General features: G+C 41.3%; 1 protein-coding gene across 1 annotated transcript; it reads left to right on the forward strand.

The window, feature by feature from the left end:
* The first annotated feature begins 520 nt into the window (after positions 1 to 520).
* LOC310847414 (embryonic pepsinogen-like) lies at positions 521 to 10,227 on the forward strand. Its single transcript, XM_083745223.1, has 9 exons — positions 521 to 656; positions 1,733 to 1,895; positions 2,378 to 2,495; positions 3,081 to 3,199; positions 3,919 to 4,118; positions 5,409 to 5,522; positions 6,179 to 6,323; positions 7,655 to 7,753; positions 9,852 to 10,227. The coding sequence occupies exons 1-9, from the start codon at positions 601 to 603 to the stop codon at positions 9,987 to 9,989; spliced, it is 1,152 nt and encodes a 383-aa protein (XP_083601349.1). The 5' UTR covers positions 521 to 600; the 3' UTR covers positions 9,990 to 10,227.
* The last annotated feature ends 7,972 nt before the right edge of the window (positions 10,228 to 18,199 follow it).

Below are 18,199 nucleotides of genomic sequence, written 5' to 3' on the forward strand. Positions count from 1 at the left end.
GCTTGGTCCCTGCTCCTGCCAACCTAGCAGTTTGAAAGCACGTCAAAGTGCAAGTAGATAAATAGGTACTGCTCCGGCAGGAAGGTAAACGGTGTTTCCGTGTGCTGCTCTGGTTCACCAGAAGTGGCTTAGTCATGATGGCCACATGACCCAGAAGCTGTACCCTGGCTCCCTCGGCCAATAAAGTGAGATGAGCACCACAACCCCAGTCGGCCATGACTGGACCTAATGGTCAGGGGTCCCTTTACCTTTAATACAGAGTGAGACCACTGATCCCTCTAGCTCAGCATAGCATATGCTGACTGTCATCAGTTCTCCAGAATTTCAGACAGGAGATGAAACCAGAATGCATTGCAACACATTCACTGACTTCATTGATATTTATATTTACACTATTATATGCTGGATGTATAACTTCCTTTTTCATCGTGTTTACAAAGCAAGGTGACTGTTCACTTCTCGTTTCCAAGTATGGGCTGGACTTTCTGTGATGAAATATGATCTTTAGATGACGGTGGGCACTTCTCAAGCAGCTATAAAATAACGAAGTTTCCTCAACAAGCAGCAGAAAAACTAGAGCAGACCCACTGGACAAGCAGGATGAAGTACCTTGCAGTTCTCTTCACCATTGTTGCTCTCTCCGAATGTCTCGTTAAGTAAGTTATCGTTTTGTTGCTGATATTTACTCTTCTGACAGCTATACTTTCTGATTAACTAATGAAGAGGAGAGGGAGTGTGAATTATAACTTCAAATCTTAAATAATTTTTCAGATATAGACACATATATAAACACATACACACAACTGAGAGGAGATTAGTAAATGTAAAATGGTACTCTGGCAGCAATTACAAGGGTAGAAGCACATAGACTCACTGAAGAAAGCATGGCTAATGTCTAATTTGAGATGGAAGAATATTTTGGGGCATTTGTGTGTGTGCTTTTTTATCCCTTGCCTTCAGTAGCGCAGTAACAGGATGATGCTCAGCACCTGAAGCTCACCACAGCATCTCTGAAGTGACAAGAGAAAGTGGAATTGTCAAACTGTTCTTTGTAATCAGCAATTACAGGACCCAATAGTACACTTTGAAGTGCTGCTGACACTAATTGAAACAAAAGGAGTCTTTAAAAATGGGCTGCAAAGAATTCATTTTATGTCAGTCAAATATTAAACACCCTACACACCTACAGTTGTTTTTCTTTCAGCTATCTTCCTTAGAGGAATTGAGAGATGAAGCAGATTAACATCCTTGTCTTGTATCACAGCAGGAGCTGGGATCCTAGCGTTCCATATGTTGCTGGACTTGAACCCCCACCGTCCCTGACTATTTACCTTGCTGGTTGGGGCTGATGGGACATGGAGCTCAATAACCTCTGGAGATCCACAGACTTCTTTCTCCTGCATAAAAGCTGTTCAAATCCCACCCATTCTATGGAAAAGATGCATGAATGAATGTGTGCAAGATTATAGGCTATGTTATTATTTCTTGATGCTAAAAAAAGACTTTGATTGTATTGAGTGGGTGTGAACTTTCAGTTCAATTTCCTAAGTGCTCCCCCCCCCTTTTTTTTTTGGAGTAGCTTAGATCTAGTAGTTAAGAGAGTTTAGATGAGGTGGTAAGATTAAACCTATTATTATGTTTGGAGTTATGGAGTGGAAAGACAGGTTGCAAAATAAGCAAATTTTAGGGAGACAGAAAATCCAAACCTAGTATTTTGTTTCTTATGTTCCAGGATTCCCTTGCAGAGAGGGACAAAAGTAAGAGACACTCTCAAGAAGAAAAATCTGCTGGAAAATCTTCTTCAGAAACACCGTTATGACATTGGTACAAAATACAACCCAGCTTTTTCTAAGGCTGCCCTGGTGGCTGAAGAACCACTCCTGAACTCCTTGGATGTGAGTTGATGCTTTGCTCTTATCAATTTGCTATGCTGCTGAACAACATTTCCCCAAAGTTTTCATGTTGCTCAGTTGAGATACTTCTTCATATTTCTCCTGACACCCAGAGTTAATCAACATAAAATATAGTGGTACCTCAGGTTACAAACGCTTTGGGTTACAAACACTTCAGGTTATAAACTCTGCTAATCCGGAAGTAGTACCTCGTGCCCAAGGATGAGAACGGAAATTGCGTGTCGGCGACACGGCGGCAGCAGGAGGCCCCATTAGCGAAAGCGCACCTCAGGTTAAGAACGGTTTTGGGTTAAAAACGGACCTCTAGAACGAATTACGTTCATAACCTGAGGTACCACGGTATGTTGCATGTACTTAGCACAGATTTAAAGTGATTACCTTGCATATCTGTGAGGAAGTAAAATGTTCAAAAGCCTAAAAAGAAAGAAAGTTTTGCAAATTGTGTTTGTTTTATGAATTAACAGACTGAATACTATGGAACAATTTACATTGGAACCCCACCACAGAGGTTCACTGTTGTGTTTGACACTGGATCATCCAATCTCTGGGTACCCTCTGTCTATTGCAGTAGTCCAGCATGCCGTAAGTAACTGACTATAAAAAAAAGTCTTCATGCATGTCACCCTGATATTAAAAATGGACTGGGAAGGCCTATGAAGTGGTGCAAAGGAATGGATTCATTATTTCACTCAGGTCATAATTCTATTTATCTATGAGTAAGGTTGATTGAACTCAGTGAGGCCAACTTCTAAATAAATATGTGTAGAATTGAAGGTGGGCTTGCAATCCTATACCCACTTTCCTGGGAGTAAGCTCCTTCAGATTCAATTATGGAGCTTTACTCCAAATCATGTGGATTTGGTTTTGCAAAACTTAATTCCCATTTTTTTTGTCCACAATTATTTTTAGTAATGTGTACAGAAATGAAAATGCTAAAAAGAACATGCTTTTTTGAATATATGAGTTTTTCTGCTGCCAGTTTTATTTAACGTTTCCTGTTAGTAGACTAACAAAATCCCTAAGATTTACTAGATATTTTCCAAATGCCCTACACTTTACATTGTTCCAATAGTTTTCTTTAAGCAACCAAATTTATACTGTAGTCTTATATCTATGATTAAAAGCCATTTTTACATTAATTAAACACTGTTTTCTTTTTCTTTTTAGAAAAGCACCAGAGGTTTAACCCATCTCAGTCTTCTACTTTTCAAAGCACCCGACAGACCATATCCATTCAGTATGGGACAGGAAGCATGGAAGGGTACTTGGGATATGATACAGTGAAGGTAATTCAACTCAGTTCAGTTGCATTACATGAGTACAGTACAAATTGCGAAGACAATGTTATAGGCATCTCAAGAACCAGTGCAATTCAGTCTGCTTGAATGCTGGAACTGGAAAGCAGTTTTTCCTTTAAAGATGTGTAGATGGATGCACATCAAGTAATTCAGAACAAACCATCCAAATTATCCAAATAGTGTATATTTTTAATGGCCATTTTGAGAATCAGAGCCGTGCAGTATTAAAGCTGGAGTCCTTAAGTCATAGGATCCTAAAGTAAATTTCAGTGAAATAGATGGGAATTCCTTCTGAATTAACAGATTGAAAAAGAAGGTGCAAGCCTGTTAAACAGAAACAAACATTGATGAATGAATATAAGACACATGCCCTGTGGAAATTCTCTGACAAAAGGGAGGCCTCCCAGATGATCACTATGAGGGGTACATAGGAGACGTTATTGATTCATGTTCAAAATGTCAAGACACAGCTGGTCTTATAAAGAAGTTTCATCTTCAAGAAAAAAGCAATTTTAAAAGAGCCACTACTTGCTCTGCACCTTTTTACAGATTAATCTTGTTCTATGGTTAAAAGAAAAAGAGGAATAAACCCTACCGGGTTTAGTTTGCTTGCATAGAACTGAAGTCTTAATACATTAGTAGTAAAAACCTGCTCTATAGATCACAGCTTGACATGAAAATAAAGGTCTACTCTGTTTCTCTCCTAGGTATCCGGTCTTGCCGTTTCAGATCAGCCATTTGGCTTGAGCAGCAGTGAGCCAGGCATCATATTTGTCTATTCTCAGTTTGATGGGATCCTGGGCTTAGGCTACCCAAACATTGCTGTTGATAGCGCGACTCCGGTCTTTGATAACATGGTGGAACAAGGCTTAGTTCAGCAAAACCTGTTTTCTGTTTATCTCAGCCGGTAAATAGTGTTTTTATCTTTTGGTAATATTATTTGTTTTGTATAGCTGGGAGGAATCATGTGCCTGATCTGACACAGCTTGTCTATTGGCTATTGCTCTGGCTGTTGTATTGTAAATCAGGCTGGCCAATCCTCTACTCTAAGTAAGATGGCTGCCACTGTGCAGTACTTGCATTGGTATAAGGCAGGGACCCCAGAAGATGATTGGCAGAGGGGGCTGGAAGCCCCCCTCAATTGGCCAGGGCACTGAGCCCCTCCAGAGGTGAATGATCTATTGTTGTCAATGCTACTTGATGAAGAAGGAAAGGTCCATCCAGTTTTCTAGGACATAACTGCACCCTCTTGCTTGTTGTACCTTGAGAGCAGGGCTTTGCTATGAAGAGAGGGGCCAAGCTCAGGGAAGCTAAGTGTTAATGTGGAAGAGAGGGAGGTAGACAGAGTTAAGCAGGGAGAGAAGAGGCCAAGACTTCTGCTTCTAATTCTTTTACTATTCTATAATTTGTGAAAATGTAGAATAGATAATTAATTAATTACTATCTCATCAGTAGAGTTAATATCCCTTTTGATTTCAATTGAACCACCTTGATATCCCTATAAAAACGCTTATGGAGTCTTTGCTCCAAATCACAAACTTACCCCATCTAGAATAACTGGAGGGCATTATTGCAAAGATAATTTCACCTATTTCTGAGATAGAGGAGTCAACAAAAAGTGTCAATCATTCCCCCTCACTGTGTGTATAATATGCAGCCCAGTTCTATATATGTCAGCTTAGAAGACAGTGCTACTCATGAGTTAGTGTGCACAGGACTGAAGTCTTGTGAAAGGAAGACTGCAATCTTCCAGGTGGTGACAATTCTAGTTCTTGTCCTCTTTCTGGCTGAGAACTACAAGGGTAACCCTGACACTAAGGAGGAGGAAACTGAAAGACATTATGAGATTATGAAGGGGGAAATCAGTTTGTGATATACAGACCAGAGTTGCCAATATTATGATGTACTTGACAAGACTGGAGAAATGCATTAACAGAATTTACCTTTCGAAATTCGCTAACCACCAATAGATACTTATTCACTGTGAGATATTATACACCTTCCTACTCTCTCTCTCTCTCTTTCTTTCTTTCTTTCTTTCTTTCATTCTTTCTCTCTCTCTCTCTCTCTCTCTCTCTCTCTCAATGGGAATTGGGACAGAGGTACAGAAGTAAGTGACATTCACATTTTAAATGTGTAGTTTATCTTATTCTGAATGAATGGATTGCCAACAGCACACCATATATTTTTGTTTCAGAAAATCAAGTGGGAGCATGGTCATTTTTGGCGGAGTTGATCACTCTTACTTTACTGGTCCTATTAACTGGATTCCTGTCACTCAGCAAGGTTATTGGCAGATTGCAGTGGACAGGTAAGCAGAAATTGCTGCTGCTGCTGCTACTACTACTACTACTACTACTACTACTACTACTACTATTACTACTACTACCACTACTATCTAAAAAGATTAAATACAAAAAGAAAGGAAGAGATAGAGGACAATGAATGTGAATACTAATGTTCAGTTTATTTTGTATTTGCTAGTTGGCAGTTAGGTCGAACTGATTAGTTATTATCATTATCCAGTTATATAGAATCCTCATTAACAGCACTTTTACAGAGTGTAAGAGGACAGGTCCCTGACCAGAACAGCTTGCAAGCTATAGTGCCTGTGGTCTTATTGCCTTCTACAATTTCCAATGATGTAATATCAGCTAACATAGGAGAGAACGTTTCCTTAATGAGACTGGAGAGCTACCTTAAGGCAGTTATGACATCCCGCTATCCATGTTGTTTTAAGTTCATGTTTGGGGGAAGGTCCTTTGCTCAATGGCAGAGCATTTTCATTTTGCATGCAGAAGGTTACAGGCTCAGTCACTTCAAGTAGGGCTAGGAGGAAGACTTATCTGAAGCACTGATGAGCCCACGGTAGTCAGCTTGGAGTTTACTCAGTGAGATGGACTAATGGTCGGTATATGGCAGTTTTGTATGTTCCATGTCTAAATCTAATGATTTCCAATTTCTCAGCATTCAAGTGAATGGTCAGACAATTGCCTGCAGTGGTGGCTGTCAAGCAATTGTTGACACAGGGACGTCCCTCTTGGCTGGTCCGGCATATGAAATTAGCAAAATCCAAAATGCCATTGGAGCTACCGCAGCACAGTATGGCGAGGTATGATTTACTCTCTCAGACCAATTCTCTTCACTTTGTGGCTAAAAAAGACTCAAAAGCACCCTAGCATCCACAGTCAGTACTCAAATCCTTAGCCAGAGTTCGGGTTTCAGATATGTGCAACATAAAATGGTTAGGATTAGACTTGATCCCGGTTTCCTCCTGGACTACAGCTGCTGGCATCTCAGTCCCATGCTTCATGTTTCTTCATGATACTGCAGAGGGACACAAATGTGCAGAAGCATAAGGAAATACGGTGTTAAGACTGGAGTGGTAGCATCCCTTGTGAGCATGTATAAGGAATGCAGAAGGAAGAGACAATGGCAATAGTAGGAAAAGGAAACAAGCTGAGGTTTGGCTGAGCCTGGGTGACATCCAGGGAAAGAAACAGCTCCAGTGGGCCTAATACTGAATTCACAAAGATAGCTGAAATGATGGCATTCATTCTGAAAGGCTTGTTTACTCTTGGTAAATTGCCCTCTGTTGTTAGATCCTGATGTAATGAGAGGATGATCTGTGAAATCTTCTATCTGACTGGAATTTCACATGTGACCTTGCCTTTATCATATGACAAGGGTAACCTGAGAATGTCCCATGAGTTTATTGGACTGTTGTATGTTCTGAGAACGGTTTGCAATTTATGTAACCTTTTATAGTTGTGTAGAAGAGGGATTTTCAGTAGGTGTAAGCTTGCATGACAGGCTAAGACATTTACTCTTTTACACAACTATGGAAGGTGCAAGAGTCCTGTCCAGTTCTGGATCCGACCACACTACCCGCAGAGAGAGAGAGAGAGAGAGAGAGAGAGAGAGAGAGAGAGAGAGACCTTACTGTCATTAATATTGTCTCTCTTCAAAATATCCTGACTGATAATTGTAGAAAAGGGGTTCTTTCCCTCAAACAGTATTCTTCAGCACAGAGCGTACATAGGCATTCATTACTTCAGCATGCAAAATTGCTCCACCTTCAGAATGAAGAATCTAGACTCAGACCAGAGTTTAAAATGCAGTGCTGTATTATCTGAATTGGTTGGGGCACATGGTTGTTATGTATGAAGATTAGATGAGAAGTTTTAGGTTGATTCACTTGTAGTCTTCAGTGAGTTGCTTTGCTTTTATGTCACAATATTCCGCTCAGGCCTTTGGGTTATACCAGATGCTTATCAGAGTGAAGTCCAGAAGTTTCAGAATTTCACTTAAAGTGGAAGGTGTGGTTTCCTGAGGCACACTTTGTGGGTGGGTGGGGGGAACCACTGCATTTCTTGAGCAAACCTGAGGTTTGCATGTTGATTTCCTTCAGAATAACTCAACACTCCTCCTTATCTTTTTCAGTATAAAATCAACTGCGGTAACCTCCCCAATATGCCTAATGTTGTTTTTGTAATCAACGGAATCCAGTATCCTCTCACCCCTTCAGCCTATACTAATCAGGTACAAAACAGATTTATATTTACTGAATTACGGAATTGTATTTACTCATCAGGAGTGCAAGTTCAAAAGGGTTTGGGGGTTTATCAGCAGGGCAAAATTTTTATGAACAAATGGGCTGCAAACCAGAAAAAGGAAAGAAATCTTTGGGAAGAAATATTATTAGATATACAGACACTATCAGAAGAGCTGGGTTGATACCTGTGTATCTCACGAAAGAAAACGGTCAACCCAGGTACAGAAGATGACTCTGTCCTGTCAAGGATCAAGAGACTCTCTACCAACATAGTTTCATGACTGTTAATATTGTATCTCTGACCACAGATGATTCCCATCCTGGGAAAGGTGCCCCATTAAGGTGGAAGACCTGGGTGCCCGATCGTTCCCAGGAGGACTCACATTACACCTTCCACCAAAAATAGCCTCCTGAGATCAAGCTATAAATACAGTGCTCAAATGCTGCAAGTTACCGTATTTTTTAGTCTATAAGACTCACTTTTTCCCTCCTCAAAAGTAAGGGGAAAGGTGTGTGCGTCTTATGGAGCGAATGCAGGCTGCACAGCCATCACAGAAGCCAGAACAGCAAGAGGGATCACTGCTTTCACTGTGCAGTGATCCCTCTTGTTCTGGCTTCTGAGATTCAGAATATTTTTTTTCTTGTTTTCCTCCTCCAAAAACTAGGTGTGTCTTATGGTCTGGTGTGTCTTATAGAGTGAAAAATACGGTATTTGTTTTACTGTTGCAAAGATGGCTGAATGTGGAAATATGCTCTGTTTTTCTCCCCTTGTTTCTTCTTATCAGATATTGTACAATCCAGAGAATTTCAAAATCTCACTCCCCGCGTTATCCTATTTCCCAATGCATCAAGTTTAACATTGGAAACACAATGCAAGAAAAAGGACCCCTTTGCACCCACTGCCCCGACTGCTCCATCTGTAATAGCTCCTCCATTTCCACACCAAAGGCTTGAAGGCAAAGCCTTGCCCTAAAGCATTGATAGGGAACCTGTGGCCCTCCCAATGAGGTGTGACCTCAGCTCCCATCATATCTGCCCATTAGTCATGCTGCCTGGGGTTGATGGGAGTTGGGAGTCTAACAATTTCCCCACTCCATCCGAAAGGGAAAAAAGAAAATAACCTGGATACAGCAGCAACGTAACATCATACAAACCCTAGCATACAATATGTTTTCAATATAGGATGCCTGGCAGATTGATTCTATGATTGTGCTGTGCCACTGTTGTGCTGCTGATGTAGCAGAGGCAGGTGGGAGGAAGCAAGTAGCACTTAATAGAATCATAGAATCACAGAATTGGAAGCATCCCCCAAGGAACGTCTAGTCCAACCCTCTGCTATGCAGGGATCAATGCATTTTTCTTGGGCCCTCCATTGACTCCACAGGGAAGGGCCGTAGCTCAGGGCTGGAGCATCTACACTGCATGCTAAAGGCCCCAGTTTCAATTTGTGGCATCTTCCATTTGTGGCATCTCCAAAACCCTGAAGAACTGCTACCAGTCAGTGTATACAATAATAAGCTGGATGGAGCAATGGTCTGTCTCAGTATAAGGCAGCTCCCTATCTTCCTATGACTTCAATGGAAGTACCCCCCCCCCCCCCGTTTAGACAGCTTCTTTTGCAGGCATATTGTCACATTCTGTTGTCATCCAACTAAGCTCTTCTCCCTATTTGCACTATTTGCAGTGCAAATTCGCCACACTGGCACGACCTTTTCCCTGTACAAATTCCAAGAATAGGATTGCATTTCTATTCAATGACTGTTTGCAACAGAGCAGAACAAAAGCAATGTCAGAATCATGATTTCCTATAGCTTTTAAATACTATCCATACTTGTACAATTTGCTTATTTGAATTGATTAGGATATCGAATTATTTATTGATAGAGTGAATACATAATTTGCACCATTGTCTCTTTTGTTGTTGACTTTGTGTTATTTCTCTCCATATCTTTTGAGACTTTTTCAGAGAATATCCTGCAATTTCCTTTTTTAAATGTTGGAATGTTACCCTATGCATTTTTTACCTAGATGGGTATTTATGTAGAATAACCCCTATCTGATTGCTGTCCTTTTCTTCTCTTCTAGGTGATGCAAGCAGAATGCACTAGCGGTTTCCAAAACACAGCTGGGGACCTCTGGATCCTAGGAGATGTGTTCATCAGGGAATATTACAGTATTTTTGACCGGGAGAACAACCGAGTTGGACTGGCAAAGGCAGTCTAGAATAACTGTGCCTTTAAACAACAGCATGTCCTGTAATTGCTCTTCTAATCAACTTACTCAGATTGCATCTTAACTTCATAGCTATTTATCTGAGCAAATAAGCAGCGACTCCAGTTATGTACTTTTAAAAGCAATATCTATCTAATGTCTTTAAAGAACCTGCAGATGATAGCACTGTTATGCCATATATGATCTGAAAATGGTGAATTTCAAATTAATAAACTGTCCTAAAGCTAAATTTTTTTGTTAGCGATTTCTGTGTAAAAGCCTATAGTTAATGTGAGTCAGGGGTGCCTATTTGAATAAAATGGGGGGGGGAGGTAAGCCCCACCCTGTATAATCAATCACATGATGCACTGCACACACACTATTTGAATGGCAATGCCCATTAAGGGGGGGAGCTCAAATATTTTATTGGGGGACCAAAGGGACCTCGGTGCCTAGGAGTTGATATGAGTGAAGTTGGGGTGCCATTTTCAGAGGTCAGCAAGCAGAGCAGGGGAGGGGAAAGGAAAGGGCCCACTCTCAGAATCACTCCAGTGCAAGTTATAGAGGGGAAAACACATCAATATACTTTATTTGTTGCTATTTCTTTTCTTTTTTATAGTTTATAAATATAAATTACTGTGCAATAAAACAATGCACAGAATTGGAGAGTGACCAGAGATATAGGAGCTCCTAATTCAGGAATGGGGAACCTGTGCCCCCCCCCCCAGTAAGTGAGTTGCAGTCCAGCAACATCCAATGAACCACAGGTTCACCACCCTATTCCTAATTGATCATCACATTTTGCCCTAAAGTGGGTGAAGAGGATACATCTGTGTTACCCTGCTGCCCTAATAATTTCAGGTGATTCCTATCTTAGTTATCCTTAGAGCCACCTTGTTAGGCAGGCAAGAACAGTTTGAAAAGTGACTGTATAATCAGATGTTACTCATAATAATCCATTTGGATCAATTGAAATACAACCATATCTGGATCCTGTACTGAAAACATCCTTTCTCCAGGAAGCTTCACCACCAGGGATGGGCAAATCCACCCATTTAGCTTTCTCCCAGTTTCTTCCTTTTCCAGCCTTAACTTCAGTTCTCCACATTTCCAGAATTTAAAAAACGTCTTCATGAAAATTCACATAATTTTAGTTCTAATGCTTCCTAATATGCATGTTTGCATACCATTTTGCCAAATATGCATAAGTGTGTTTTTGTATGTTATTTTCACCAATGCATAACCCTGGTATGTGGGTTTTTATTTTTTTGCACCCATTGCTTTGCGGGAGAATTGTCCAGCAAAATTTGGAGAAGTCCAAATCCTGAAAGGTGGCTGCATTTTGGCATTTGTTGGCTGGCCTTTCAATGTGAACAGAATCAAATTTCTCCCCCAACTCTGCTCACCACTTCATGTGCATTTGTACTGGCAAATCCACAGCTGGCATGGCATGCTGAAAGAGTGACAGAAATTGCTCATTAAATAAGCACCTAGGTTTCTGTGCATCCTGTTTTGCACAGCTTTTCCCCAAGAGCCCCATCACACAGGCAAGATACTGGGCAAAACCTTGCCTGGTATTTTGCTGCAAAGGTGCCCCGTGCTTATTGGGTGTGGAGCTAGGGATGCAAGATTAATATTAACCAAAGAGAGCTTTAAGTTTTAAGAGGCTTTTCCTTAAAATATATATATAGAAGAAACAACTAAATTTCAAAAGAAAAATCTAAACCACTAAACTATATTGTAAGTCGCCTGCTCACCCCCCCCCCCCATAAGAAATTACTTTATACAGCAAATTGTGATACTTTGGGAAGAAAAAATTAAAGTAGATCCAGTTGTGCCTTTCTAAAAGTAATAACTATAAAGTGCCTGCAGGTGGAAGCATTGCTATGGCACAGACATTCTGAAAATTATGAATTATGAAACTGGCTCAAAGATTGGCTTTCTGTAGTGATTCGTGTGTGGAAATCTATAGTTAATGTCAGCCTATAGTTAATGCCAATTAACTGGATGAATTGCTCATTAGATTGAGGGGACTGATCTTAGAAGTCCAAACACATTCCTCCACAGTCCTCATTTGCTTTTAAAGTTGTATCACACTTTTCAGGTTGACAACAACAAACCCAGCCCACACTCAAAGACAGCCACATTTGTTTATGTATCATTATTGTTACTTGTGTAGGTTTTTCGGTACGGACTTCATCAGTGCCAGTAGGGCACTGTTGCTAAAGGACTATTGAACAGCCCTAGTCAAAGCCATATGTCCTCTCCCCTGTGTTTGTTCAAACTTTGTTACGATCAAACATTCTGTTATCTAAAAATGTAATGTGAATGTATTTGAGATATACAGTGTATTTTTTAAAAAGTTACAGAGAGAAAATTCTGATAGCAGTAAGAAATGTCTTGAAAACCAGAGTATCCACAGTTCTGGATTCCTAGTACATTAAAAAGATGGCGGGTGGGGGTGGCTACCAAACCAGGAATAATTGCCTGGATATGAAAAATTCCTGTGGTCTGTGCAGCTTCATTTGAATTTTGGACGGCATTCAGTCCAGATTTCAGAACAGGGAAGCCTGCCTAGCTTTAGCATAGAAATTTATTAGCAACTTTCACCTTTAAAAAGCAAATATAGGAATTTAACTGAAAGAACCACACTGTAAGGGAAGAGGTTTTTATAATATTCATGAAGACCTACCACTCTCATAAGAAGTGTCCCTTTTTAGAACTGTATCTGATAATATCAGAGCACATCAACGGTTTCATGAAATGGATGGAACAGAGTCTGGTGTCTAGACTGTATAGTATGCTAATCTTAATAGATATGGGTACATCTGATGGTCTAAGTCAGATGTGGGAAGCCTACTGTCACTATTAATAAAGAGGTCTGGGCATCACTGTGGGGAAATTTCCTTTTAAATCTGTCTCAACCTCAATGAAAGATAGCACTTAAAATATTGCAAAAATGGTATCTCACGCCTATATGTTTAGCTCATATTAGATTGTTTTATTCACCAAACTGTTGGAGAGGATATGGCCCGTTTGGCTCTAATCAACATACATGGTGGACATGTGGGGAAGTGGTTCAGTTTGGGGGCCAAATATTTGTCGAAATAAAAGCAATTGCTGGACAATATGTCCAGAGTTTCTGCTGTTCCATCTTTCCACACAAGATAATACTAACTTACAGTTCAAACCCTTAATAGGTTCCATTTTGCTAGAGGACAGGCTTGTAATAAGGAGACACTGGAAGAATGTGGAGATTATCTCTTTGACAAATTGTTACAATCAAGTATGACAGATAGCAATTGTAGAAAAATTGACTAATAAAATGAAATTTGCGCAAGGCTTGAAGCATAACGACTCTCTTGCAATGTATTCTGCTGTATCATTATATATATATATATATATATATATATGCAGGTTTTGGTGTCCTCGGGTGTCTTCCCGTGTAAAAGTTGGGGTGTCTAGGCGACGTTTCGACGAGGTCTCACTCGTCATCTTCAGGCTGGTGCTTTCGGCTTCTTGTTACTGGAACAGAGCGGGATCTCAATGTTTGAGTTCCTATAAATACTGTAGAGGGGGTGTGGTGTCTAGCCTCCAATGTTCTGGGCAGAGAGGAAGTTCCCAGGCTAGTGTGCCTTTTCTTCTTTTGTTCCTTAATTACTTGAGAGATACCTTGAGTGATTTCTTGAGTGATATCCTGAGTACCACTTAGGTGGGTCATTAGGTGTGGATTAGTTGCTAAAGTCTTTGTGTCTTGACCTCTTGAACTTTGTGAAGAGTTTTCCTGAGAAGATGGCTGTATTGCACTTAGTTGTGCTTTGGCTTGGCTTCGTGTATAGGGGCGAGCTGTGGTTTTGTGGCTTGTGTCAGCCAGATCTGTGTAGGGATTGCAGGGGGGTGCAGCATCCGGAGGTGCCACCATGGATTGGCTACTGGATGGTGTCAGTAATTCATCTGTGGAGAGGGTCTGGGTTTGGGTCTGGTGTGGTTGATTGGTGTTGGCGTTCTGTGTGCCTCTGGATCTGGTGTCAGTTTTTGTGGGGAGGGCTAATTTCCAGATGTCTGGCAAGCGGGATGTGTCGTCACGCTTGTTCATGTTGTGAGGGTGTTTCTCTATCTCGATGGCTTCCATGATTATTCTCTTGTGGTGATGTTCCGTGTTAAAGAGCAATTTGGAATCTGCAAAATTAATTTCGTGTCCTGTTTCTTTCATGTGTTGGAAAAGAGAGGAAGTTTTTTCTTCTTTTTTGACGGCATTCTTGTGTTCTGCGATACGTGCATTTATTCGTCTGTTTGTTTGTCCAATGTACGTGGCTGGGCAGACTTTGCAGGGTATTTCATAGATCCCTTGGTTTTCCAACTGGATTTTATCCTTGGGGTTTCTGAGGATATTGGCTATTTTTTGGTTGGTGCAAAAGGCTGTTTTGATATTGTGTTTATGGAGGATTTTGCTAATTTTATCTGTAGTGCCCTTGATATAAGGAAGGAGGGCCATGCCATTGTTTTCTTCTGTGTCTTGGTTTTTGGGGGGTGTTTCCTTTTGGATTAGCTTCGTAATCCTGTTTTGCTGGTATCCATTGGCAATTAACACATTTGAGAGATTCTGTAACTCAGTTGTCAAGTGGTCTTTGTCAGCCAGGCGTTTGGTTCTGGAGATGAGAGTCTTGGCTACGGAGTTTATTTGTGCAGGGTGGTGGTGTGATTGTGCATGTAAGTAGCGGTTGGTGGTGTGCACAATCACACCACCACCCTGCACAAATAAACTCCGTAGCCAAGACTCTCATCTCCAGAACCAAACGCCTGGCTGACAAAGACCACTTGACAACTGAGTTACAGAATCTCTCAAATGTGTTAATTGCCAATGGATACCAGCAAAACAGGATTACGAAGCTAATCCAAAAGGAAACACCCCCCAAAAACCAAGACACAGAAGAAAACAATGGCATGGCCCTCCTTCCTTATATCAAGGGCACTACAGATAAAATTAGCAAAATCCTCCATAAACACAATATCAAAACAGCCTTTTGCACCAACCAAAAAATAGCCAATATCCTCAGAAACCCCAAGGATAAAATCCAGTTGGAAAACCAAGGGATCTATGAAATACCCTGCAAAGTCTGCCCAGCCACGTACATTGGACAAACAAACAGACGAATAAATGCACGTATCGCAGAACACAAGAATGCCGTCAAAAAAGAAGAAAAAACTTCCTCTCTTTTCCAACACATGAAAGAAACAGGACACGAAATTAATTTTGCAGATTCCAAATTGCTCTTTAACACGGAACATCACCACAAGAGAATAATCATGGAAGCCATCGAGATAGAGAAACACCCTCACAACATGAACAAGCGTGACGACACATCCCGCTTGCCAGACATTTGGAAATTAGCCCTCCCCACAAAAACTGACACCAGATCCAGAGGCACACAGAACGCCAACACCAATCAACCACACCAGACCCAAACCCAGACCCTCTCCACAGATGAATTACTGACACCATCCAGTAGCCAATCCATGGTGGCACCTCCGGATGCTGCACCCCCCTGCAATCCCTACACAGATCTGGCTGACACAAGCCACAAAACCACAGCTCGCCCCTATACACGAAGCCAAGCCAAAGCACAACTAAGTGCAATACAGCCATCTTCTCAGGAAAACTCTTCACAAAGTTCAAGAGGTCAAGACACAAAGACTTTAGCAACTAATCCACACCTAATGACCCACCTAAGTGGTACTCAGGATATCACTCAAGAAATCACTCAAGGTATCTCTCAAGTAATTAAGGAACAAAAGAAGAAAAGGCACACTAGCCTGGGAACTTCCTCTCTGCCCAGAACATTGGAGGCTAGACACCACACCCCCTCTACAGTATTTATAGGAACTCAAACATTGAGATCCCGCTCTGTTCCAGTAACAAGAAGCCGAAAGCACCAGCCTGAAGATGACGAGTGAGACCTCGTCGAAACGTCGCCTAGACACCCCAACTTTTACACGGGAAGACACCCGAGGACACCAAAACCTGCATTCCTGTACCCGTGAAAATCTACGAAAGCAAATATATATATATATATATATGCAGGTTTTGGTGTCCTCGGGTGTCTTCCCGTGTAAAAGTTGGGGTGTCTAGGCGACGTTTCGACGAGGTCTCACTCGTCATCTTCAGGCTGGTGCTTTCGGCTTCTTGTTACTGGAACAGAGCGTTCCAGACACCAAAACCTGCATTCCTGTACCCGTGAAAATCTACGAAAGCAAATATATATATATATATATATATATATATATCACAGAAATAAAACTATACAGTTGTACCTTGGCTCCCGAATGCCTTGGGAGTCGAAAGTTCTGGCTCCCGAACAATCAAAAACTGGAAGTGAGTGTTCCAGTTTTCAAACATTCTTTTGGAAGCTGAACATCCGACGGGACTTCTGCAGCTTCTGATTGGCTGCAGGAGCTTACTGCAACCAATCAGAAGCCACGCTTTGAAGCGTTTCGTAAGTCGAACGGACTTCTGGAATGGATTCTGTTCGACTTCTGAGGTACGACTGTACAAAAAAAAAAAAAACCATTAAGAGGCAAGAAATAAAAACAGAGGACTTTCCACACATTAGAAAATGTTTTGACTCATATAAGCTGTATATTGCCTTCTATACAGATGCTTGTCAAGACCTGAACTAATTGTGTTATTTAAGAGAAATAAATCTTTTTAATGGGGAAAAACAGTTTCATAAAATTTTGGCTCTCTAAAATACTTCTGTTACAGAGCACTCCAACCTTCTCTGACTGGGCTTGTGGGGAGAGTGAATGGATTAGGTGGACATGTTCTTTCACCCAAGCCCAGGCTGGTGCAGTGAACTGCCAGTCCCCCCACCTTCTGCCCTGACTGCTAGCTGCCAGGAGTGGGTGTCAAGAGCAGGTCAACAATAAATCACACAGACTAAGTGAAGTTAATTCTTTACTAGAAGAAGCAAGGTCTGCTCAAGAGTACCAGGCCTAGTGAGCACGGCAGCTCTTCTTGCCCCTATAAGGCAGTTGTGGGGACTGCAGGTCTTTGCCTTCCCCCAGCTGCCTAAGTCTCCTCCTCTCCCAGGTCCCTCCCAAGCAATCTGAGACTCCACTGGTGCACCTGTTTTTGCTCCTCTTTCTTCATACCTCTTCTAGTTCTGGGAGATCAGGAGGGAGGGTAGCTTGTCGCAGCAGGAGCGGGAGACATCCTGGCTTGGTCACCAGCCTGACTCATCCCTGCCTCTTGGCCTCCCTCCTCTCCTGCTTCTGCTTCTGCACTTCTCTCTGCCACAGACTCTCCCTGCTCAGTAAATTATTATACTTTGGAAGAAAAAATATATAAGGTAAAAATGGAAAGATGGGAATTCTTAAAACTAGCTTTGTCCAGATGAATATATGCAAGAATGATCAGTATCTTATCCAATAGAAGCTTTTTTTTGGTTTCAACATCTTCCTATAGCAGCTACTGAGGAAACAGTGAGAATGTGGCAATGTTTGAGAAATGATTTCCTATGGGCTAATAAAAAAATCTGTAATTAAATCTAGGCCTTGAGGTCATTAAATGAGTTCAAAAAATTCATACTGTATAAACCAAAGTAACGTGACGTAAAATTTATCAAATTATGAGTAACTTGGGAAACAACAATTAACTATCATTCATTTACATTTTTATGAGAAAATAAGGCTTCACTGCAAATGGCCCTACTGTTTGGTAACAGTAATTATCAAAGGATCTAAATTTCAAATTATTATTTGGTATAAAGGGAATTGCTATTAATTGTCAGTTGCTATTGTTACAGGGGGGGTTTTCCCCTCCAGGGTTGGCCCAAGACATTTTGGCACCTGAGGCGAGCAAAAACATGGCACCCTACCCACTGCCAGGGAAGAGGGGCCTGGTCTGAATCATGTTGGGTGGATGCACAACCTAGGAGACTCAAGATGGCAGCCTCCACCATTTCCTTCCTAGGGTAAGAGGAGACTGCTCCTCCAAGCAGATCTGGCCTCCACAGATCACATGGCTATAGCAGCAACAGTAGGCGATGCATTCCTTGGAACTTTAGCAGTTGCAGGCACTTCACTTCAAATGTCAATGATGGCAGTAGCTGACTAAGTTGTATTAAAAGCAATGTTGTCATACTGGATAAATTCTCAAAAAAGGACCACCCCGGTATGAGGAAAAGCCACAGAATTCCACTGCAAGCAAGACAACTTCGCAA

The sequence above is a fragment of the Podarcis gaigeae genome, assembly GCF_964106915.1.
Source record: "Podarcis gaigeae genome assembly, chromosome: 6".
In the NCBI taxonomy this organism is placed as follows: domain Eukaryota; kingdom Metazoa; phylum Chordata; class Lepidosauria; order Squamata; family Lacertidae; genus Podarcis; species Podarcis gaigeae.